Source organism: Atheta coriaria, unplaced genomic scaffold (assembly GCF_025399875.1).
Source record: "Atheta coriaria isolate IRGN ID8LTWV9N9 unplaced genomic scaffold, Caltech_Dcor_3.1 hic_scaffold_1_pilon, whole genome shotgun sequence".
Classification (NCBI taxonomy): Eukaryota; Metazoa; Arthropoda; class Insecta; order Coleoptera; family Staphylinidae; genus Dalotia; species Dalotia coriaria.
The window spans coordinates 6,860,437-6,885,400 of record NW_027045443.1 but is presented as its reverse complement, the minus strand read 5'-3'; the positions used below and the strand labels follow the sequence as shown (position 1 = coordinate 6,885,400).

Genomic DNA, 24,964 nt, shown 5'->3' with positions numbered 1-24,964 from the left:
AGTGTCGGTAAAGTTAGTAGCCGGGAGCCTGCCAGAGTCGTGCACATTAGTTGTCGGCCGCTCGTCGCGCGCACACTCATAAGCGGGCACACGATTTTTGACGCGCTCGCGAGACGCCGGCCCGCGTGCTCCAGCCGAAGAACCCGAAGAAGAAGTACCTCCCGAAACTTTTTCCGCGCGACGTCATGCATCCGCACAGCGCAGCGGTTTCCTAGTGGCGCGGATAACCACCTATTTATTGGCAATTCAAAATTTCCGCAAACCGGTCCATCACGCGATGTCCTCTAATTAAACCATCGGAAGAACATGTGCGCGCGTAATTCCGTAATCGTGCCAATTTGAAGTGTGTGTGCGCGCTCGAAAATTTCGAATTCGACATCGGCTCCATAAACAATCTAGTAAGTGCGCTCTAATATGTTTTAACAAGTTTAGCAACTTTCTTTCTGGTAACGGCGACGAACCTTTTAATGGCACACGCACAACTCGCACTCTCGCCTTGACTTTGAACAATTCGACGGTTATTCCGAGTTTTATTATTTTTATTCGAGTGGAACGTTCTTGCCGCGGTGCGTAGACATCAACAAGGATTATTTTCATTTACAAATTGACTGCGTCTGCCCGGCTTGCATTGCGTTCTGGGCGCGTATCAATTTGCGGCGATTCCTAAAGAGCAAATATCTTGGCTCACGCCAGCATGTCGACGACCTTGGCAATCAAATTTGATAGTACAACACGCGTGTACGATTTGTCGCGTTTGCGGTGCGTGCGTTTAGCATACAATCTAAATGTCTGAATTGAAAATCACGTTACCAATCAATTTTTATCGCAACGCACGACTAGTTTGCTTATTGCACACGCCATTACTTTTACTATCATATCTACGATAGTTTCCAGACGTTCTAATCATGTGACGAAGTTATCGCACGATTCTGACGGCAAATCGGATGTTCATTCATGAGGAGGCGAGTGTGCCAACGAGTAACAAGTAAGGAATATTTGCATATTCCAATTTTTCCTGCAATAAACTATACCTACGTTCGATTGTGTAATGTAATGTATAAAATGTGGTAATTGTGCCTTTGCCAACAAAATAAAATACCAGCGCTGTCTCGTTAAAAATATTTGCGTTTCCGAACCGAAAACTATGCGATTAGCGGAAAGATAATGACGCGTTGTTTTAGTGACGCGATTTCCATCCGTACGTATTACTTTGGGACGCGGGTATAACGATGTTATTATATCGAAATAATCCACTGATAAGTTATCCCTACCATGCGTACTTCGCACTGATTGGTAATCTGAAAACAGGTGATCGCTACGTGGGTCTACGCGCGAATACAACTACAATTTAAATTCCGTTCTAGAATGAATCGTGCGTCAACTTTTTCGCCGTAAAGAGCGTTTGTTTATGTACCATTAAACTTGTGTGCATAAATCTATTCAATTTGTGTGTTTATAGAATTTTCAGTTTTATTTTGTTTGTTGATGGAAATACTTTGCCTGTTGCAGGTCACAGATTACCATATACAAGCTTTCGGCTGTCGTGCAGAGCAACACCGTCTAATTCGAAAGCAATAATTGCCTTCGGTCGACCGGGCCGAAAATTAGGCAGCCGAAATTTAAAAACAGCGGCCGTCAGAACACAATAGTGAATCTCATCAGCATGCCGGTCATTCGGACTCGAGTCGTGCGCATGGCGTTCCTCGCGTACTTAGTCTCGTTATCGTGTTGGTTTCCACGGCCCGCACACGCCATTGAAATCACCGACTTCGTCGCAACGAACGTGCTACCCGACGGCGAGTTGGAGACGCGCATCCACCATCGGGGTGTCACGGCGAAGGAAACCGCCGTACTTAAGGGGTGAGTGCAAAAACCAGCAATAGTTACGGTTGTTAGGCTTCATAATTTTATTTTAAGGTAGTATTTATATTTTGTGTATACAAATTACGATAGGTCTAACGCTTAGAACAAAACACGCATAAATTACTGATAAGACAATGATTTTTGTTAAAAAAATTGCGCAGTTTTTTTTTTGATTTTTTTTAGAAGCATAGTAATGCTTAGAATTCAATGCGAAGTAGTTTTTATAATTAATATCTAATATTGATTTATTGTTGTAGTTATTTAGCAATAACTCATACTAATTAGAAAAAGATTGACTCTGCGTCTACTTTTAAATCACTAAATACCTACTTTAAATAGGTACTTTAATTTAAATATTTAAGAAATAAAATATTATAAGTTGAGTATCTTATTACACATCAAATTTTATCACGAAAGTTGTATATTTAAACGAATAGTTGTAGTGCAAATAGTTTTTTAATACGTAAATATTAATATTGACATCATTAGTTTAGTTTATAGGTGTCAAATTGCCTGAATATTACAAATGTCGACATAAATGACTTTAGATTAGTTTAATGGAGTTGCTTACTAAATGTACCTAAATCATTTAACGACAGAAGGTGCTTGTTATTTCATGATCCCAAGCAAGTGTCATCAAATGGCGTGAGAAATGATATCCGAAACAACGTACGAGAATAATTTCTTCAAGAACTGATTCAATAATAAATTTCGAACCTAAAAATTTTATGTAAAAGTTTGAGCTACCAACTTATACACAATTTGATAGATCTTTAAATTAATTCAAAAATTTACTTTGAAATTTTAAACGTTTATGACTTTTGACTAATTAATTAATATCTATGGAATTACCGCACGAAACATTAGGTTTTATGACCTACTGAAATTCCACAAATATGATATACCTACCTATTATCGTTGGCGCAAATGAATTGAGTGTATTCACTGCATTGCAAGTTTACACCTCTTCAGTTTGAGAACATTCTCGGGCTGAACATAAAGAATTCAATTATCATATGACATTGGTAATAATAAAATCCGACTGCGCGCGATCACTAAACAATACGTAATTACGGGTTTTAATTCGAACAGCATTCAATTGTTCTATTCGTTTCCGAACAACACCGTTCGTTGGACGACGAATTGCGCAATATTTCGTTCGCTTTTCGATCGGCGCTCTTTTTCCGACTGCATACGTTAACGATGAAACGAACATTAAGTTAACGGCCCACGGTTTTCCGCGGCGGTGCGGCCTGAACATAAATTATTCATTACGCCTAATTATTGTTATTTTAAGTAAATAATAGTCGGATGTGCAAGTCGGCATGGCGGTAATGGATAGATGGACATATAGATAACCGAAGCATCAAAAACGCGCACACGCTGGATGAAAAATTGAATTCGTTTCAAATTCACTTATTCATTAGATATTCGGTTTTCACAGCACACCAACCAAAAATCGAGCGCGTGTGTGTTTTATTTTTAAGATTAAGAGACTGGCGAGCGGACATAAAAGACGAACATGTCTTAAATTATCGACTTAGCTGTTGTTGACTTAGTTCATGGTTGGTGTTGTTTTGGTTCACACAACCTGCATTCCCCGAATACACCAGCCCGAAACCTGCGACAAAAGCATTTTGGTCACTTTTGGCCCATGCAGATTACACGCAACGAACGCCTAAAACTATACTAAGCAATTAAAAAGAGTGTAGCACTTGATTCGTCGACTTTCATGCATGCGCCCTTGCGGTTGCTCCGCTCGTGAGTTCAATTCTTCCCGCACACTCGAACGGCCCTCCACGTAACATGGCATGTATTTAGGCACATAGTAGTTGAATTACGGAACACTACTTTACAACTACTTCACACTACTTTATTGTGCCATGGGAAAATATAAAACCGCCGGCGGAGCACCCTTAATGCCCCTTTTAAAATTTACCTACTTGAAGCTTTCAGATTCCCTCGACGATGCTAATACAATGCGATGGATCGCAGCTTGGCAAGCGCACATGGTCGACACTACTCATGTCGCACATCTCAGTACGGCGACTTTTCTTCGTGCTTGTTTCGAAATCGTCAACTAATCGAATTTGAATATAATGTCATGTTATTGCATATTAGGAGATAGTCAGCAGTATCGGGTTGCAAATAGGATTTATGTTTGATCTGCGATTCGCTTGCGCTTTTAGTCACACTTCAACCTTTAGTCACCCCAGCTTGCTATTGCCCAAAGGGGCAAGTTGAAGTTGATGGGACCTAGTTTTCATATAAGAAACCTTGAATATATTACTACATGCGACAACCCAATATACTAATAATTGTTATTATCAAAGCACACAATTCAAAACATTAAATTCAATGTTCGAACGCATAATTCCGGTTAGATTTCCATTATTCTTTCGGCGTGGGGTGAAATAATACTAGCAGCGCCCATGCAGGCCGCCGGTAGAAGGAGGGCACTTAATCTCTTTACATAATCGAATGATGCACGAACGCAGCGAAGTGCGCATTCACATATATCAACGTATCAATTCCGTGCGGCTCATCTAATTCTCGTCGATAATAGAAATATAATGTGGCATGCGTGTAGCATCGTTTCAAACATTGACTTTGTCTTGCGGTCCTCGTAGGCACGCATCTTTATCTCAGCATCTGCGTTTAATTCTCGATTTTGTGTTTTAATTAAAAGTCGAAGTCACCCCGACATACAGGTTTTATCAATCACCTATGCGACGATTGGTTACATTTGATTGTTTTTTTCTGACTTCTTAATTAACTTATCTTTTGTTAGCGGCGACCTGAAAGGGGAGGATGCATTAAACCCGATCTTCACATGTTTACTTATCGGTTTATCACGGTGGAAAGAGAGAAATTAATAGTTGTGGGGTTTTTCTGGCTCGAGGTGAGAACTAATATTGAGATATCTACGCGTTAATAAATTCCTTCTCTCTTTTTGCTTTCGTTTAATTAGTTTTAAACCAAAATATAAACTACGTACACGGAACTTGTTGATTAAAGTTTGCGTCAGTAGATATAAAATATATAAACGGATTAATTACGCCGGCACATGCGTATACAGTTAATTAAAAATTAAACAGTGGATCACGCCACTTCGTCTCCGTTTACAGTGGCCTATTGTTCGTAAAATGTTAGCCGTCATCCGGCGTTCTACAAATCATCGTGGACGAAATGTCATCGTACGCCGATCGTCCGAGGATTACAATAATAATAATAATTTTTGTTTACGTAAACCTATAGCCTTGTATTGGCGCTACCTGGTGTTGCGAAACATCGAAAAGTTGCCAATCGCTCGGGTGATGCTTGGCGTTCACGCTGTGCGTCCAACACTCGCCGCGTAACGCATTGAAAAATATGTATCGAGTGTGCTATTTAGAATTCTAGTTCAGGGATAATGATTGATGCGTGTTTGCTGTTTTGTTTAGACGCCGATGCGCGGCTGTGTTTAATTATAGTTTTGAAATTTCGCGCAATTGAAATTGTCTGCGAGTGTTTTAAACAAACGCACTTTTTCTACGTGTTTAGTGCCTCCTCGCCTCCGCTAAGGCGGAGAAAATAAAATTGTACTAAATTTTATTAACACTTAATAATATACCTAATAACTCTTTCAGTCGTAAATTTTCGGGGCCAGGCAGCCAGCGTATGGGAAGCGCAGTGAAGGCAAAGCGCGTGAAACTATTGCATATCCTTTTAAGTGCCTAAATATATTTCGAATTTAACGATTAGTCGCCTCAACGCGGAGTGAAGTCTCTATTTCTATTTACTCGCCGAAACTTTTGATCCGCTTTAGCCGTACGTTCATCCACAGCGCATGAAGTGACAAGAACCGCATCCCTATTGCCTGTTTGCTTCCCTAGTCTATAAGGGCATCCTTGATTATTTTTATTTGTCGGATTAACGCGAATCGTACTTGGGGGCCGATTACGTCTCTCCTGCGGTTTTTCCAGATTGCATTCTGATGTCTATTGGATGTAAGCCTTCCATCTTCTCTTCAAACACGTGATAATTCCGCCAAACCTTTCGTTGTTAGTAAACTATGCACTATTTCAATAAACAGTATTTCATTACAGTCGCCGACGTCTGGTTTGCGTGACAATGGCATGATTGTTATTCCGCGATAAACTCGTGCGATAAACTGTCGAAAAACGGAGCTATTTTTACATGCTTAGTGTATTTTTACGTTTTTGTTGCAGCTATCGGAAAGGATTGAAGTACCGCGAGCTGACCGACGGTAAACACTTCATTCAGCTGATCTACGATGATGATGAGGTACTGCGCGACTGCGAGTACCTGCATGATCACCACGAGGTGACAAAGTTCCTAAAGCAATTCCGCGCCGAGCTGCGCGAGCTAATTGCGACTAGTAATGTGACGATTACGTCACTAGAAGATGATGCACATGGTCTCAACGCTCAGGAGCATGGCTGGTTCCACTATGAGAATCTCAGAGATCAGTGTAGGCGGAGGCATCGTGAACTCAAGTTGATGCTGCGGATGGATCAGAAGCACAATACGTCGATGATCGAAAACGAAAGGTAACTATTGGCTTTGCTTGCTTTGGGATTGCTTTTGCATTTGTATATAAACCTTGGGAGGTGTATAAAATAGATTCATGCACTAAAGCAAAAAATGCACTTATTAATAAAATTGATACTGGTCACAGTTCTAACATGCATCAGCTATCACTTTATGCTTATTTGGTTTCTGAGGGTATTTAATGGGAAAGAATGGTTCTTGATCACAAAATTAAAATCTATTCCTACAATGTAAACCTGAACAATGCGGTAGTAACGAAAGTATAATTTCTAGAACCATTTTTAATATATAGCAGTTTATTATCATAAACAACTATCCTTGATATTATTATTTACTAGTAAAATTTCTAGGAAAAGTTTCACAAAACTTCACTAACGAAAAATAACAAAACATTAAAATAGGTCAATAGGTTTCAAATATAATCCTAAAGATATTCCGAAGGCACTCTTGGTTTGAAATATTTTGTTTTCTTTCTGAACAAAAATTTAACGCATATTAACCCGTTTTAACTTTTTATCACCTATACTATACAATAAAATCACAATAATTCTATTTTTGATTTGGTATCGTACTGTTCCAGTTGATAATGGCACTTTGACGAAACATGTCACGATACTAAATTCAGAAAATAGAAATATGAATGAAGATGAAGTGATTATTCTAACAAAAAAGAACAAAAAATTGTAGTTGTTTCAGTCCGAATAATTTACTAAAAGTAAATACTTGCTGTTACAGCTGTGAACAGTGTTCAATTGACCTAAATCTCATTTATAAACTAGCCTCATTGACACTACATTACGTGAATCTATTTTATAACAACTTAAATGATTGTAGATATTAGTATTAAGTCACCAAAACTCGTATCACCGAAAACTGTGCTCTCAGTGTTTTCATTCACATTACAACTGCTAGGGTGCTCATGAGATTGTCTTTGCCAAACGCTTGTCTGCGCCAAATCTGTATCGCTACGCAAAAGTTGCATTGGGTGCCTTTTCATGTGCTCGCACATCTTCCGTGCGACTCGATCACGTACATTTTGCACAACTTATTCGACCGCACAAGACGCTGTTTAATCGGCATTTACCTAATTGGCCCACGAATATTATCACGCACCGCATGTCGCGTATCATTTTCATGTCGCTTGTGTGTTTTATTTCCATTTCCACGAATCACGCTTATATTTTGCTGTGTATTATAATTTGCTTACAATGAACAAGCACACGTATTTTATTATTTATCAAATTAGCTTTTGCTTTCGTTTTCGTGTAAATACTGTAGGTATATGTCTGTGTGTGTGTTTTGCTTTTTAGTTTATAGTAATCGATTATATTATTTTATTGCTCTGTTTTTGATTTCTTGTTGTTTTGCTTCTTTTTCATTTTTGTCGGGAACGTAGCAGTAAGTCGCGTTCGAAGCGCGCCTTTTAATTATGCCCGGTACGTATTGGTGCGGTTTGTCGGACGCATCGTCTCTCTACACTGATTTAGGAGGCATGGAGGCAACGGACAAATGCTGTCGGATCCACGATCACTGCAAGAACAACATTTTACCGTTCCAAAAGAAATTCAATTATCATAATACCGGTCCGTTTACGATATCACATTGTTTTTGCGATGCCAGGTAACGTTTTGTTTAAGTATTTTACTATTTATTTTATTTTTATTTAGTTGTTACATGCGCACTAATACAACACCACATTCCGTGACATTAATTAAAGTTGTGAATGAGCGACTAAATAGTTAATTATAGTCCGAACAAATGGGAGTGCGATCCCACAACGGAAGCATAATATCTGAAGCCCGCTTCAACGACGTTGTCGTAATTTAAACTAAAAATAACCGAAAAGGCACTGCAGACACAAGCGATTTTGGGTAGTTTTTGAGTGGATCTCAATCGCGTTTAGCGACTCTGGTTGTAATGTAATGTGATAAATCCGAAGCGATACGAATTTTGTTGCGATAAATTTGACTAAACACTTAGCATTTCTGATCATCACGTTCCATCGGCGAGCAGATTAAAACGCGATCTGTCCGACCTGCTGCGCGTGCCCGGGACCAAATGGTGCGGCAAGGGCTACTCCGCGAAGAAGTTCACTGAATTGGGCGGCTTCTCGCGCACGGACAAATGCTGTCGCGTGCACGACAAGTACTGTCCCTTTTGGATCGGCGGCTTCGAGACCAAGTACGGTCTGTTCAACTGGCGCGTCAACACACTCATGCACTGCGGATGCGACGAACGGTAGGACACTCACGCAGTCTTAACATTTAACACGCCTAGGATTCGATTATTAACTCACACAATATTTGCTGATGTCGTTTTACTGTTACTTCTATACATAACCACGCTCGCGCGCTATCGTCGATGGCGCACTTTTCTGCATGCGGAAGCGCGCGGTTCGCTGTTGCATTAATAAATAATCCATGAGGTGGTAATGATATTCACGCGCGGGAACGAGATGACTTTCCATTCGGTCTATCTCTACCGTCGTTTACGATGCGAGCGCACTCGGAATAAATGCGATTTCTTAAGTTATAAGTTGAACGCATTTTGATTGACACTCCTTGCGCAACTCAGATTTGTTATGACACGAAGCATGTTTTTAATAGATCACACATGTCGGGCTAGCACACATTAATCTACAATACTAATTAACGTAGAAATTGCCATGGGTCAGCCAAGTGATTGATTACAAGTGAATTTTATCAATTTAGTCAAACAAAAATGTTTCATGCATGTGAAGATATATCAAAATACAAAGTGTTTGCCGAGTTAAATGTGGGAAAAATTATGCATGTTTGGCGTCGGCTGACTGTCGTCACAAACAAAAGATTACTAATGGTTGCTAACAATCTGCGGCATTGTGAGCTATGCATGTCTTTATTTGTGGGAATAAATCAACTCGCTATTATGTTGAAAGGAGACCTTAATAGATGCGACACACAAAAACACAAGATGATATAATATAATATAATCACGAACAGTATTATCATAGATTATGATCAGGCACCCTCCGAAATACCCTCGAAGGTGGAAAAGAAACATTCGGGGAAACGGTCACATCTTCAGATCGGAGATTCATGAATCGTTTTGTCATAGCGACGAATAGTTGCGTTTTCTTTGAGCGTTTTCACCACCGAATGAATAAGATGCGCGGGAAATTAATGAACACCAGCGAAGGTTTTGATCTTGATTAAGCGACGTCTTGACCCATATCATGTAACGTGGTAGATTTTTTCCGCGCTTTTGGACATTCGTGTTTTTTCCTTCCTTCGAATTCGGCGTAATATTTACGCTCGAATGCCGAAATTTTGTTCTTGGTAATTCGTCATTTACACCATTCGCGAATTACAATTGCCAATTGAGTGCCGACCGCAGCTTGCGTTGACTTGCGTCTAGCTGTTGCAGTATACGACATGCTGAAAAAGCGGCGATGGGCGAGACGAGAAACAAAATGTTCGATCATTAGTCATTTCGAGGGAATTCTTTCATTTTCATTTGCGGGAAGACGTCAAGCTTTGTCAATTTGCGCACATGGCGCGACATGCTCGCGGATGCCGGTGCAGCATAGACGACGGCGTGCCGGCTTTTGTGTTGCTGCTTAATAATGAATTAAATGCACTCCTTGGAGTTGAGCGGCTGGCGGAGAAGTGGCGTCGGGTGGCGGGCGGCGCGGGCATTTAAAACCAGGGCACGCCGCCGCCGCAGCGGGTGCGGGCATTGCATCGGGTAATAATGGAGAAAAGGAGGGGACCGCGGTGAATTATTAATTGTCGGCATCAGGCATCAACCCCGAGGCGGCTGAGACTGCGCGGTCGTCTGTCAGTTTGCGGTCTAATTAAGGCGATACATATTTGACTCTTAAACGGCTAAAAGACGCTCGAATTGCTTCCACTATAATAACAATACAATTCCTTCTCTCAGAGTTGTTCTATGCCGATTTTACTCAAAACTAGGGCGGGTGACACACATATTTGATGCGCAAACCTCAAAACGGATTCTTTTCAATTGAAAAAGAAAACTGAAATGCAACGCGATATGTTTTTTTCTCTTATTGCACAATAACATCTTTAAAAACATCCCTCAAAGGACGTCTTAATTATTTGATACACTGACATTTCCCTAGGGTGCTGGGTCGCATACCCTAAAACGACAAGTCTCTGTGGGCCCAGGTTGCAACAGTATGTACTCGTAAGTACACACTTGAAAAAACTTTATTCGAAAAGGTGAGCACAGCAGAATGAATTGTTACCCGATACTCTCACAAAGGGAAGCTCAACTAACGACAACTATATTCGAAAACCATTGTTTGATTTCCAATGTCAATCTTAAAATTGGAATTCCACCATTTTTCAATGGTTTGACTATTCTGCGGTCATAATAGACTTTAAGGGTCGGTTTTCTGGCCGACGTGGTCAAGATGACAAACCCCTCGACACAACAATCGTCTCTTTGGTGCGCTGCACGCTGGGAATTATTGACTCTTGTTCGCACGTTTAACGACGACACGGGTGTTATTCAAACTCGAGGTTTACAAAAATAAGTGAACAACGATAATAATAATAATAATAATAATAATAATACGATCCCCTCGCATGCAATACGCAATGATGGCTAGAAATGTGGAACACCAGCAATACAATATCGTATTTGCTTGAGTTCGATACAATGATTTAATGCGAACGGTTTCATACAGCAGCATAATAGATATGTGACCGGCGGCGAATGAGACGGGGACTTATTGAAGCGTTGAAGCATTGAAGTATTGAGTCATACTGGTGGGTCATCTAGTATGTGGCGGTGAGAGAGTCGCCTGGTTCGTAATGAATTTGGACTTTGTTAACTGTCCCAAACAAATTCAATCACGAACGACACATTTGATTATCAATTGACTAAATTGATAGTATATTCGCACTGGGGCTGCGTTTATCAATGATTACAAATCAACGCACAAAGTGGATAAATGCTATCCTGTGTCGTATAGCTTTGAAATTGGAAGTAAAAACCGCATATCGAATAAAAGGGAAAGCTGAGGTGCGGGTATTCATCATGCGGCGCTAGTAAAGATTAATCGGATGTCTTTTATTGAATATTCCTAAATTGCCAAATATCCTTGCATACATTGTTGAGCGGTGCGGCGCGATGTTTTTGTTTCCATTTGCTACCCCAGCGACGTCGTAATACATATATAACACACATAAATCCTTTATCGTTTACTTCCGGTCCAACGGAGCGAGCGGTCGCCATTCTTGCAGGCTGCACCAGGCAAGCCTACGAGTCTCGCGAGACGTTCTCCGACCTGAGACGCATTGCGTTGGTGGCAAGCGATTTTTAAAATCAAACTTTTCCTGCTGGCATTTACCGCCGCATTTAGTTGTAACCTGCAAATTTACTGTTTCGAATTAAAGTCCCATTCGTGGCGTTGTTTCGACACTCGCCGCGTTTTGAACATTCGAACCATAAAACAGTTTAATGCGCTCCCGAACAGTCGACACGGACGACATGTGAACTTGTAGCTGTGGAATCACGAAGAATAACGACATATAAAATGCCTTTTTCAGCAACGTGTTGTTCGACGCCGAGAGAAAAGCGTACAAACTCGCGACAACTGAAGGTTTGATCAGACAAGCGATATAATATAAATATAGAGAGGCGAGATCGAGCCGTACGATATTAAGTCGTCCCGAAGGGTCGTAAATAACATTTTACTTTCTTCTTGACTTTTGGGTAGATCGCGGTTCACTTACAGGGAGTTTTAACTTCTACTGCACCTAGTAATGATGAGGTAAAATTATCTGGTAATCAAACCCCTTGGAAACTGCTTGCTTGATTCAAATTTACATTACGTAACTTAACAATATTAATAGTTTTAAAATAGGATAAAAGATAATTGAAAAGCCTAGAAACACCTTGTATTATCTGGATAGTATCAGTTTGTTTGTTTGTTTGTAACAATTCGACAATTAAATTTTAGTATCCCGTACTCGATCAATGCGCTCGCAGTAAAATTAATTACCACTATCTGTTTAACATGATTACATCGTCAGTGAGCCAACGTTAACAATGGGAGGTAATAAAATAATCGAATTCTCAGTTCAATTATGCACACAAATTGTCGATTAATGTCACTGACGTCCAATTTGTTGAACAAATTTTCGTGCTCGAACATCACACCGAAGGCGTATCAATCTGCCACATCTTAATTTCTTAACTCAATCGAGATCAATCACCGTTTAAGACCATTTGCTTCGATTCTTAGTTACATCGGCCGCTCTCGTTAGTATCGCGCACTCATTACGCAATTGTTGCTCTTTGCTAGCGTGGTCCAACACGCTCCAGACTTTTGTTCTCCGTCTGCTGCTAGACCAACAATTCGATCCATTATATTCGTTTCGTTTCCGGTCAAGTTGAAATCGCCGCCCTTTATTCTTTCGTTCTTTGGCACTATTATTCTTTGATTCGACGCTTGACACCCATCGCTTGCTGGTGCGCTAGACGAGCGTTAGACAATTAGGAAGGGCCTTTTCTTGAAGCAACGGGTCCTTTTATAATCCGCGCCTGGCAGGAAACCTCCTCATTAGTGATTTTATTGTTTCGGTTCGTTTAATTGGGCGCAAAGTGTGAGCGATTCGTTTTAACTTCGGGTGCATTTCACGGCTGCGACCGGCGAGTGCCACGAGAGCAAATAATTACACGTTAAGATCCTAATCTGATTGGCGTTATTTGGGCTTAGCTGACAGTTACTGGACTTTGTGGTCATAAGAAATAATCTCGGCTAATGTTCCAACGGCTGTTTGAAGCTATGGATCTGTAAATCTTCGGTAACAGAGCAGTCATTTCAGTATATCAACGCCTAAAGTAAGCGATTAATTACGAAGGTGATGAGACAGAGATAACATTTTATTCGTAATTATTGTTTGTGTGTCGTAAATTACCAAGTTTTTGTTAGTCATGTGTACATTATGAAAACAAAAGTTCAATCGAAACATTTTACATTTTAGAATTCTCAACTTACCCTTTTCAAGATATTGTAATTTTGTAAATATCGCTTTATACTTTTCATGGCAGAGCTAAGAAGTTGTCCAACACGCAGAGGAAGATGTATCGATGTAGAGTTAGGTTGTAGTTTGATGGGTCATGATTGCACATGCAAAAATACATTTACAAGATACATGGGACGTCGACAAAGACTCGCCCCGACTGCAGGTTATTATAGGGTTGCCATTGAATTATTGAGTCGCATTGTGGGCCGTGTCGGCGCGCGCGAAGTGCGAGGGCGAAGGAAGCGAAGACGGCGCGCCGAGTGGAGCGGTCGGCGGCCGGCGGGGTGTTTATACGTTTCACGGGGTTTATGTACACGCCGCGCGGCGTGAAAACGGTCGTGCATGCGACGGCCGCAAAGAAATGACCCGTGCGGCATATTATCAAGATCGGCAAGTATCTTCACAGACGAGCGCCTCCATTCTAAAGGCCTTGTCAATTGTCATCGGCCGGCGCGCCGCTCCGCCCAAGCATGACCTACAAGTTACACGCGCAAGCTTTTACATTTTTAAACGGGAGTATAAAATAGAAACTATTCGCTGGTGTTTATTTCGCGCGGGACCGCAGATTACGCCTGCGTGCCCGCTGGACTATAAACGCGCACAACGTTCCAAGATCAACCCCGCCAACCATCAACCCAGAATCTTGCCTAGACCATAACATAATCACAGATTATGGATGGTAGGCACTCTCCCCAACAACGTTTTGGGTTTAAGATTTCATAAACGCTGCATATTCCGAACTTGTCGCGTTGTACCCGACCGCAAACGAGTTCTCCATCGTGACTCTGCGATTCCAAAAATGATCAGTGTAATTTATTCAAATTAATTACGATTGCACTCGGCAAAAATCAGGCGAAAAAATGCAATCCAGTTCTGGTGTGTGTCGGAGCAGCTGGAATTATACGCGAGTCGAAGTGCAAACTTCGCACATTTGGCGCGGTGACCGGCCGATAAAACATGCGGTTTCCACCAGTGCCAATAATAAAACGGCGCAATACGATGGGTATATAGAAAGATAGAATAACAGTAGATCAGCTGCCATTATCTCTTCAGACAATCGCCGGCCCCGTTGCCGGCCGCCCTTCGCGCGTATGAGATCGTGGAGGATCGTGGAGAATATGGCCGGACTGCGCGGGATATGTTTACGACTCTGAGTTATGAGACCGGTGGCTCTTTCGCTACTTCGGTAGAGCGAAAGAGACGTTTGACGCGCGCGCGCGTCTCGAGTGGCATTCGATTTGGTCATCTGCCTTTGTCGTTTATTCGCGATATTTATACAGTAAATCATTTTTACTGCTATTGCAAATTGTATTCGAATCGCGCTCGTCGCTATTCGTATTCACAACTTAGTTTGTTGTACCTTTCACTTTGCGGCAGATATATCATTTACCTACTTCGAAATACAGAGATAATTAAATAGCATATAGCACTTAATAAACGACATTTAATTGAATTTTGATTTAGAGGGTGGTAGTATTATGAAAAAAAAGTTTTTGTATTTTTATTCGGTTCATCTTACCACACTCACTATATTGATATAAAACTTCAAAAATTAATTCAAGTGTCGTCCTTGTATACAGGTCGAAAAAATGTGTGTCAATTAAGAGTTACGACCCGAGAATTATTTATCGCTTCTCGCGCGCACTTATTTGCATTCACAGCACTGAAGGCCCACCATCGCGGGTGGTACCATTGGACGTATGGCTAATGGTTGCAAATCAGTTTCAGAGCATGCCTGAAAATGGTCCGCACGAGCGACGCCAACGTGGTGGGCAAAATCTTCTTCAACATTGTCCAGACGAAGTGTTTCGTCATCAAGAAGAAGCCCGTGTGTCGGGAGCGTACCTGGCGCGGCAAATGCATTAAGAAGAAGAGCATCAAACAGGCCGTATTGCGTGCGAATCCACGCTACAAATAGCTTCCGGATGTGCGTACATCCTGGTCGCGATTACCTTCATACACTGAGATTAAGAATTAAAACGATTTGATTTGTCGATATACCTCAAACGTGGGTTCGTCAGAACGACAATCACACCCACATAGCATTATCAAGTCACAAGCGATATTATTAGTTATTATTGAGATTGATGTATTGATTATTATAGAAACGAAAGATATTTATATTTCAATGTACAAATGGTTTATATTTTTTATTGTCTTGTCGTTTTAGTTGGTTGGCTCTGGAAAATGTTTGAATATGAGTGCCATTCTCATCAGAGGTTGAAAACAATCAAAACAATCAATGAAAATTCTTTGAAACGTTTGTTTACGTTTTACTTCGTCCGGAACAAAAACTTTATAAACTCGTATTTATAAAATAAATTATAATGTAATAATATCTATGTACCTACTTCTAAAACGAATGCCAAATTTAAGAAAAATATTACTAGTTATGAATAAGATGTTCCAAAACTACTTGTGTATCATTTTAAAGTTGCACAATTGCTGCATCATATCTCATGTTGATCATGACAAGAAACACTGTATACTTCTATTTTCACTAGGAATGATTCAATACTGTATTGGAACACATGTGTAATTGGTAAACTTTAGCATATCAGATGTATTGAACGTTTAGGAGGAACTTAAATTTAAGTTTTGGATATTTTTGTGAGACTTGAAACTCGAAGTTTTTGTGAATTGTCTTTGTGCGAGTGCCAAACAACAATCTCAATCAAATAATGACAATATTGAAACTAAAAAGAAACCTGTGGCATGTCGTTTATATGTACCATTGGACAATGTTTTCCGCTAAAATGGCAAATATTTGTTCGCGCTGTTCGCGCCCGCCGTACATTTGTATGTTTGTAAATAATTAATGTCAACTTAGCACTACCATTTCTAACTGTTAGTTATAACCAGTCGGATGTACGAATGAAGCAAGTATTAAATTAAAGCATAGAGTGTCCAATTAGAAGCGTGATATTGTAACATTCAACCTAGTTCTAGTGTACATTTTTCTGTTTTGATTTTATTTCTTGTTTGAGATGGCTAGTTTGTCTTAACTAAAGTGGCGGACGCACACAGAACGAACAAACTCTTCTGGGCTTCTTTGGCGTTTCTTAGTTGTGTTTCGTCGAGTGTCTGGTCCACACGCACCTCCATCTCACGCTTAATTTGCTCCTTAAGTTCCTTATTTTGTTGCAGCAAATCGGTTTTCAGCTTCCTCATGGCCATCACCTTGATGAGCATCTTGTTGTAATAGCGCCAGAAGTTGTCCATTTGTTTGACGCGCGAGAAATGCTCGCCCAGATCGACGCTCTCGTCCAGAGTGATGGGTGTTACATCGTCAATACTGGGACTTGATGGCTCTTCAGCAAACTGAGACTGCTCGTCGTCGAGATGCGAGATGGTGGTGAAGCGTGTAGCGGTTTCCTCTTCTGTCTCAAATTTGCGGCATATTAATGATAATTGCATGATTTTCTCACCCTTGTCCAGCTGTTTTTGAAGCGCTTGGATACTTTCGTTTGATACTTTGGTTAACAACTGTATATTTCCTTCGTCCTCTTGCAACTTCTTAAATGTACTGGTTTTGTGCTTCAGAAAATCACTTTTAGTGTGGTGATATACTCTTCTAAACGTTGTATTTCAGTGGATGAATCTTCTTGCATTTTTTCAAAATTCTGCTCTAAATTTTCAAGTTGTACTTGTAAATGCGTATGTTGTTTCTCGTTCTTTTTATCTCTTCCTCATTTCGAGCATCTAACGCTGTCAATTCAGCGAGGTGGGCTCTTCTTACATCAGTTTTTCTATGTAAGTTTTAATAAATTTACCGATTTGTAACCAAAGCTGTGTGATTTGCTTCTCTTTATCGTTGCGCATCTCTTTGAACTCTTTCGCATTCTATAAAAAGGTCATTATGTTTATGTTAGTATTGTGTTTGATTAGGCCGACAAGATAATTGTAATCGCATAATTTGATTGTGCTTAATTGGCTAGGTCCAGGAAAAATCCACACTGATGCGCAAATGCAGCAGTTGAAAGTGAAATCGAAACGTTTCATAATGTCTTTGACACATTAATTTATTTCCGTTTCCTCTTCATTATGCGAATTCTGGACATGGTAATGTGTATATCTCTTCACAATATAAATAGGCTGGTTAATGCGACGCGCGTCAATTGCATCAACATGTTTGCTTTGAGACTTGCATTGATTCTAGTGATCACAACATCGACTCATGTAAGTATGACTTAAAAGTGCACTGCGTGAAATTAATGCATGAGGAATCTTGCCTCTAGGCACTTGACTGTGGGGTTCTTTTAAACGACACCAGTAAGGATCTATCGCAGGTTATTGCTACATGTTTAATACCAACGATTCCGGTGGTTGAAGAAAAACCCGAAAATGTCACCTTAGTCACGAACACTACAAATGAGGACGACCCAGAGGAGCCTCCAACTTATGGTGAGTTAACCAACTTGCAAAAGTGGTGGGTCTATTGAATAATTTTGAAACTGACACAGATACTTTGAATTTCTTTCCGAACTATTATTCACGAGAAGGTCCCCGTCGTGGATTAAGAGTGCGACGCGAAACTCAGAACAAAACTACAACTCCACCAACGTCTATGAAGCCTGTTGTGTATTCTACTATCAACCATGACAATGACTCCAAAGATAATCCAAATGATCCGGCGAGGTGTGTCGTTCAATGCATAATGGCAGCATATAGCATGGTACATTCACTTTGATTTTGCTTTGTTAACAAGTTTATTACTTTCTTTTGTTTGTAGATTGGTGCAAAGGTTTTCCTGAACTCAACAGAGTTGCAGCAAGTCTAATAAAAGACATAGCAAATCGAGAAATGAAAGACTTCCTACAGGATTCCGTGGACGAATGTTTCCAACAGCTTTCTGAGAGTACGATATTTTAAGGGCCTTCGGCTCTCACTAATGACTGCATTTTCGTAGGTGTCGACCTGGATTCGTGCACATATTCCGCACGTTTGGGAACGTGTTTGGCTGACAAAGCAAGATTCAATTGCTCTGAATGGCCCGTCGGCGAGTTGCCATTTCCACATAAATTTTAATCATGCGCATTGCATCTATTTCTACTCAATGTAATGTGACATTAAGCTTTGTGTGTGGTTGCAATGTAGCTCACCTTTTGCATCTCGTCGCTGGCAATTTTGAAGTAGTAATCGTAGTTTTCACGAAATTCGCTTTTGGACTTCCCATCGAACTGATAGCACAACGTCTTCAGATGGAGTTCCTGCTCATAGGCAGCTTGTAGTATCGCCCTTCGTTCGGCGGTTGCTTCTGTGATACGTTTTTCTGCTTCTTCGTCGTATTCTTCATGCATGTCATCCAACGTTTGCTTACTAAAATCTAAAAAATGTTATTAAATCAAAGCTTGAATATATGTTAAAATTATATGGTAATTGCCTATTGTTTTGTTGATGTAGGTCAAGTGTGATTGTAAATTGTTAGTGTATTGCTCTTCGGCTTCCTCTAGTTCTGCAAGGAGGTTTTGATTGTACGATTTTTAAACTCCAATACTCTATCAATATACTCCTTCATAAAATTGACCTCTTCTTTCATTTCCGTGCATTTGATTTTTCGCAGAATCTGGTGCCAATTCTCATTCAATTTTGCAACGTTTAATCGGGCGAATGCATCTTCGCGCTTGATTTTATTTTTGAGGAAAGTGTTGATTAGTTGTTCTTTTCTACGTCGAAGTTCCTCTTCTTGGTCGGCTTTGTGTTGAAGATAACGTTGCCGATCCTCTTCGGACATTTTGGCTAATCTGTTAGCCAGATTTTTCTTTTACCTCCCATAATTTAGTTGTAGATTTAAACTATTTAGCACACAAAAATTTTATGGTATTGTACACTGTACGAGTTTAGTGTTCTGAAACAATTATTGATTTAATAAATGTGTTACCATGAAATTGCAAGCAGATTATATCAGTTAATGCTAAGGAAGTTTTATCGATAATTTCTATCACAACGTGTTCATCCTTTGTAAAATGGATTCGTACTGTAATTCAGGTGAAAATTCCTCACATTGTTCAGAAGATTTAATTAGTTTAAACTCATTTAAAGCAAAGATCTTTTCAAATAGTTATTCGTTGTTCAATGCACAAATTCAAAAGTTTTACAAGTTAATTTCAAGTAATCAAATAAGCCCAACAGAGTTTGCTGATTCTCCAGAAGACGTTAAATATCAATCTCAGATTATTGTTGGAATTATAAACAAATTCAGGGAAGATGTTGCCGCAATAGTAAGTGATGTCAATTTAAAAAACTTACGAATTCATTAAAATAAGTCGTTAGAATTCAGAATGCAGATGAATTTAATGTGAATAATTACAGCCACACATGTCGGCTTTATTAAATCAATTAAAAAGCTTTCCGACGTATTTGAACACAACATGGGAAAGTCTATGGGTAATAAATATGTTCTCACAGACAAGTTAAAATTGTTGTACCACATGACCCAGATGAAACAAACTCATATTAATGGTTGTAGTTCATTGCAGTAGTATAATTTCTGTTCTCATATAAAGGTTGTTCAATTATAGACATATCTGACGAACTGGATGAAATTAAGTTTCTACAAAGCAAGTTTGCGAAAGACAAGAACGCTCATATCAATCGTACTTTAGAGAAGATTCGGTTAGCACGAGAGAATTTAGAGAAGGACGTTTTTAATTTGATGTGAGTTTCTATACGAGTGTGCACTGCAGGAAAACATTAAACTAAAGTATTTTTTAGAGTTCGCTACGAAGGAGTAAATGCTATAATCGCAGATGCCACCACTTCTCAAATGAGCTCAATAAACCAGAAGTTTCGAGAGATTTCAAAAAGTTTCAGATGACTCTTGCAATGCACAAAACAGAGGAAAAGACCTTGACGCATAGAAAGCAGAAGTTGGATTTACAACTGGCTCAATGGATAGAAAAATATGATATTGAAATTGGTGATCGTGAAGAAGAACTGCAGCGATTGATACAAAGGTTCATTACACTATATTTCGTATTTAACAAACTAGTAAGGAGTGAGTTTACAGATACGATGATGCTTCAACAGAGTTTTTCGATTTGGAATTAACAATGAATAAACATGAAATTCTTTATAACCAAAGTGTATTAGAGAGGACCACTGAAGAAAAACGAATCTTTGAGATGAAGTTGCGTGCATTAATGTGCGCTAGAGCAGCGAAAACCTTGCAAAGAGCTTGGCGTGCACATCGTGCACAACAAAAGCGGAAAAACGAAAGGGTGGCAAACGAAAAAACAAATAAGTCATGAAATAAATAATAAATGTTTATAGTATTATTATTTTGACATTGATTGAATCGAATTTAGTAGCGGAAAGTAGAGGAAATCATACATTTATTTTACTTGCAATTTACCAACAATGGCGTACCGAATTATAAGTGAGACTTCACTGGATTCCTCCTTGGATCCATCCGGTGAAAGCTCTGTGACCAGCACACAAGACCCAGATGAAGATTTTCATTTGACCGATAATATTCCATACCTTGATGTTATTTCAAGATTTACCAACGTTAAACGCAATGAGAAGTTTAATATCCAGCCATCATGGAGTGGCATGAACATAGAGGACACCACCAAGGATCAAATCGATAATGCAATCTTGGCAAAACGGGTGGTTGCTCTTTTGGATACTGCGGCACTAAAAGGAAAAATGATGGTATTTCTTGTAGTCATAAAATAGACCAAATTCATGCTGTGTAAAATTTTGGGGAGAAACAAAATTTTTCTTTTAAAAATATTTTTAGGGCAAATATTAAATTTACCAATAGTCAAATAATTGCAAGTAGTATGAGCATTATTAACAAAGAAATTTGATCCGATAATACCTATTGTTTCTATTTGAATAAGGGAAAGTGAAGAGAGAAACCAGAGAATTTTTATTTGAACAACATGTTCAACGAAGCGTTTTCAATATAACAGTAAATCTCAGGCTTTTTACTGAGCATCATTTTAATAGCGGTTTAAATATTAACATATCAATTATTTGAGTGTCTAACTTTTGTTTTTACTAGTTAACTCTGCCAAAGTTCCTTGAAGACGACGGAGCACTTCTGCGCAAGTGGATGCCGCCTAAAGAAGCGGAATATGTTATTCATTGCTTCCGAAAAAGAACTTGTTCGTCGAGAACAGGAAACTGGTTCGCACTTCGACGGGTTTCACTGTCGACAAGAGCATGCAGCTCGCATTTCGCATGATGTCCATGAACCCTGCTTTCCGGCGTACGTGCAGAAGTATCCGCCAAAGTTGACGCAGTACATGCGGAATTTTCACAATGCAAACATCGAATTTGGTATTTATTGCCGAAAGCAATTGGAGCTGACCGCTAGAGACATGGTCGAAAAAGACGCCAGGATGCGAGCAATCTTTGAAAACTTGCAGATGCGTCGTTTTGAGCTGAAGCGTTTGACGACTACTGTGAATGAAAACACGGCGGAATTTGCTGGCAGACTGAATCAAAAAATAACCAGATCACTGAAATGCAGGAGCAGCTTTATAGCACTATTAGTTACTACAATGGCTTGATGCAGAACTGCATGTAAGTATAATTCAATAATTGACAATATTTAATGCATCTACTGAACTCTTTGTTGATTTTAGGCTACGTTCAGACAAAATCCTTTATCATTCCGGCGAAGCAAGCATGGTCACTCAAGCAATACTCTCTGAAGCAGCCAGGGATGCTAAACAAACTTATATACGCACCCTGGATAACGATCTAAATGAAGAACGTATGATGCGCACTCGTAAAATCAAATACGAGGCGCAACTGGCTGTGTGGTTGACCAAGTATGACGCTGACGTTGGTGACAAACAGCATGTTTTGGATGAGATGACCGAAGGGTATTTATATAGTTTACTCATCTTTCTACCAACAAACTAAAATTTGTTTTCTAGTTACGAACGGGAAAATGCTGAAGCCCAGGAACTGGAGTGTTTGATGATTGAACAACAAAAGTTTTCATGCGGTACCTGGATGAACAAGACGAAAACGAACTTGACGAAATAAATGAGAAACTATACGTGATTGCCGCTGAAAGGGCGGCCAAAATTATTCAACGATACTGGCGCCAATATCTTCAACAGCGGGTAGTCCGTACGTATCGTCATAACATTATTCGGTGAATCAATTTGTCTAACTAAATATTTTAGGAATATCATCCGTCGTTCAGAAACCTAAAAAGGTTCGTGTAACTAAGAAAAGAAGAAGTAAGCAGTTTACTCCGGAATCGAAATTTGACATTTTGGAATAAATATGTATATTTGCATATGTCATTTATATAAAATTATTAAAGTCTTAGTTTTTATTGTCGTTTCTCAATGAGATCGCTTCTTAGTGTTGGAAGTGATAAGAATGCGCTCGTCTGTTTTTCTGCCGCTTTTTGTTCCGCAGAAACATCGCCGTTTTCGACTTCTCGAAGATACAGCTCGAGGTATTCCTTCCGTTGTTCGGAACAACTAATTTTATTTCAGCCTTTTTAGTTCTTCATCTAATTCCTGCCTTTCTTTCTGTAGACGTGAAAGTTGGGCGTGGGCATCTAAAATTTGAAGTAATTGAATAATCAGAATCAGTTTTGTGATGAGGAAAGCGCACCTTGGAGTTGAATTTCCTTTTGGTGATCAAGTTCCTGGTATTTGCGCATTTTCTTGTTTTCTTCATCTATTAAATTAGCTTGTTCCGCCTGCAAAGCTTCTAACTCAGCCCTCTTGTCCCATTCCTCGACTAAGAGTCGCGACTGCAATCCACGTACAATTTCTTCGTCTTTCCTTGCCTGTGTTTCTTCCACAAGTAGTTCTTCTAAATGTTTTGGACTAATTCCATTTCCTGCAGCTTTCTGGATTCTTCTTCAACCACCTCTTTTAATTCTTTAGCCTTTCCTTCCGCTAATTGTCTAGCGGACTTCTCAAGCTGCAATTGTTCCTTAACCGTTTGAGTTTCTTGTGCTCGACTTTGACGTTGTTTTTGTCGTTTCAATGCCTGTTGTCTTTGATACGACTGTTTACCGCCGGAATACTCGATGGCGTTCTGTATTGCCATATGCCACTGTAGTTGACTCATGTGATCCTGAGCACCTAATTCAAAACTTCCTTCAGGTGTATGCAACAGTAATTTAGCGTCGGATTTTTGTTCAATTCTATTCCCTGGTTGCAAATTGATACTGCCGCATTTGTACTTCTCGGTTGCAGTTTTGAAGTAGCTCAATTCGCATGGTTTGAGCACGAACCAATATTCCTTCATTTTGGGGAATATATAACCACGTTTATTCAGCGTACCCTTTTTGAGCACGTCTTCGACATATGTCTGATATAACTCATGAACAGCTTCCACGATCGCCTGCTTATCTTTAATTTGTCGTATGCAATGTGCTTCTAGATTCTGAATAAACGTCCCCAGTGAAAAGTTATCCATTGACATACTCCAGTTTTTGAATCTTCATCCTCCCACGAATTTCCTAATAATGCAGACAATTTCTGAGCAATTATTTCCGCCTCTGCCGTCGACAACAGGGCCTGTGAGCGATTTTCGTCGTCTAGAGACAGTTCCGCCAATGTACAAAATATTCTATATAATTCATACACGGAGGAATCGTTGAATTTGTACTCGGGCAGTAAATACTCTTTGCGGCTCAGTAACCAACACACCTCGGCAATTTTACCTTCACAAGACTGCAGCATGGCCAGGAAGTGTTGTCAGGTAGCGACGAAAACACCTCCTGACGTAAATACTCTAAATATTCCTGAAAATTCAAATATTGCGTTTCCTTGAATTGGTCCAAGCCTTTTCGACTCCGTACATGTCCAAAAGCGTTCCGAGGTTAGCGGTCAACACCTGAAACGTGCGCACACAGCATTAGTGTCAAGGTAGAAGCAAATAAATATTATGACTACAACAACAAAAATGCCTACTTCTTTTAGTAAGACTACTATACTACTTGACGCATCAAAAGCGCCGATAAGCTGACGCATGTGTACAATCAATGATTCATCATTTATCAACAACGTTTTTCACTATTTCTAAATGTTTCAAACTCAAAACACTGATAAAAACAGTGAACTTCTAACATGTTGGAGATGTATATAGTAGAGTAATCGTAACGAAACTCAAAAATTGAGTTTATCATTGGGTTTACCAATGTAAATGTATTATGTTGGCATCTGAGACGTCTGAGCGCAAATAAAGTAGGTGAAAGTGCGCGCCGGGCGAACACCTGTTTTATGTTTTGGAAAAGTACGAGAAGTCTGATTAGTTTTAGCAATCACATGTAGAGTGTTCAGTAAGAATCACGTAAATTACTTACTTTTAGTTTTGATTTATTGACTGTCTCGTAAATTCGATCTAAGGACGAGAACGCTAACGCCAAGCAGGTCGAAACATTGTCCAATAACACTAGTGCCATTCTCACTAATGATTCACCTACGACCGAATAAAAGAAACAGTAACACTGCCACCTTGCACTTCGCTGAGCGGCTTAACTGGCAGTAAGTGAGCGCGGAATAAAGTAAGTAATA

At 39.7% G+C, this 24,964-nt stretch overlaps 4 protein-coding genes and 1 long non-coding RNA gene across 9 annotated transcripts; 3 read left to right on the top strand and 2 right to left on the bottom strand.

Moving 5' to 3' along the window:
- Positions 1-16,374, top strand: GIIIspla2 (Phospholipase A2 group III). 4 transcript variants are annotated; one of them, XM_065300130.1, is made up of 6 exons: positions 1-398; positions 888-985; positions 1,510-1,860; positions 6,075-6,416; positions 8,431-8,655; positions 15,180-16,374. In XM_065300130.1, the coding sequence occupies exons 3-6, from the start codon at positions 1,664-1,666 to the stop codon at positions 15,373-15,375; spliced, it is 960 nt and encodes a 319-aa protein (XP_065156202.1). In that variant the 5' UTR covers positions 1-398; positions 888-985; positions 1,510-1,663; the 3' UTR covers positions 15,376-16,374. The 4 variants fall into 4 exon arrangements, with proteins under 4 accessions (XP_065156202.1, XP_065156193.1, XP_065156217.1 ...); XM_065300121.1 differs by lacking the exon at positions 888-985; XM_065300138.1 differs by lacking the exons at positions 1-398; positions 888-985 and adding an exon at positions 1,360-1,447.
- On the bottom strand, positions 16,369-19,912 carry LOC135793939 (dynein regulatory complex subunit 2). Its single transcript, XM_065305065.1, is given in 6 exon segments — positions 16,369-17,031; positions 17,197-17,300; positions 18,560-18,783; positions 18,835-18,927; positions 18,930-19,218; positions 19,886-19,912. Coding segments are annotated over 6 exon segments (1,320 nt in total). The 3' UTR covers positions 16,369-16,448.
- LOC135790101 (uncharacterized) lies at positions 17,485-18,126 on the top strand. Of its 2 annotated transcripts, none has more exons than XR_010547701.1 (3): positions 17,485-17,636; positions 17,696-17,861; positions 17,960-18,126. It is a non-coding gene; the product is annotated as an uncharacterized lncRNA (long non-coding RNA). The 2 variants fall into 2 exon arrangements; XR_010547702.1 differs by having other exon boundaries at positions 17,921-18,126.
- LOC135803940 (uncharacterized) lies at positions 19,813-22,761 on the top strand. The gene is made up of 8 exons (XM_065317681.1): positions 19,813-19,919; positions 19,979-20,114; positions 20,172-20,413; positions 20,467-21,113; positions 21,469-21,992; positions 22,055-22,297; positions 22,352-22,550; positions 22,607-22,761. The coding sequence occupies exons 5-7, from the start codon at positions 21,934-21,936 to the stop codon at positions 22,461-22,463; spliced, it is 414 nt and encodes a 137-aa protein (XP_065173753.1). The 5' UTR covers positions 19,813-19,919; positions 19,979-20,114; positions 20,172-20,413; positions 20,467-21,113; positions 21,469-21,933; the 3' UTR covers positions 22,464-22,550; positions 22,607-22,761.
- LOC135803907 (switch-associated protein 70-like) lies at positions 22,697-24,964 on the bottom strand. Its single transcript, XM_065317644.1, is given in 8 exon segments — positions 22,697-22,924; positions 22,926-22,992; positions 23,049-23,258; positions 23,261-23,887; positions 23,890-24,129; positions 24,132-24,236; positions 24,239-24,284; positions 24,754-24,964. Coding segments are annotated over 8 exon segments (1,560 nt in total). The 5' UTR covers positions 24,853-24,964; the 3' UTR covers positions 22,697-22,758.

Bases quoted from the DNA above. Each gene is read 5' to 3' on its own strand.
- LOC135803940 (XM_065317681.1), top strand. From the start codon at position 21,934: ATGCAGGAGCAGCTTTATAGCACTATTAGTTACTACAATGGCTTGATG. The intron at 21,993-22,054 runs GTAAGTATAATT...TGTTGATTTTAG, and splicing joins GGCTTGATGCAGAACTGCAT to GCTACGTTCAGACAAAATCC. The intron at 22,298-22,351 runs GTATTTATATAG...TTTGTTTTCTAG, and splicing joins TTGGATGAGATGACCGAAGG to TTACGAACGGGAAAATGCTG.
- GIIIspla2 (XM_065300121.1), top strand. From the start codon at position 1,664: ATGCCGGTCATTCGGACTCGAGTCGTGCGCATGGCGTTCCTCGCGTAC. The intron at 1,861-6,074 runs GTGAGTGCAAAA...TTTTTGTTGCAG, and splicing joins GAAACCGCCGTACTTAAGGG to CTATCGGAAAGGATTGAAGT. The intron at 8,656-15,179 runs GTAGGACACTCA...GTTGCAAATCAG, and splicing joins CACTGCGGATGCGACGAACG to TTTCAGAGCATGCCTGAAAA.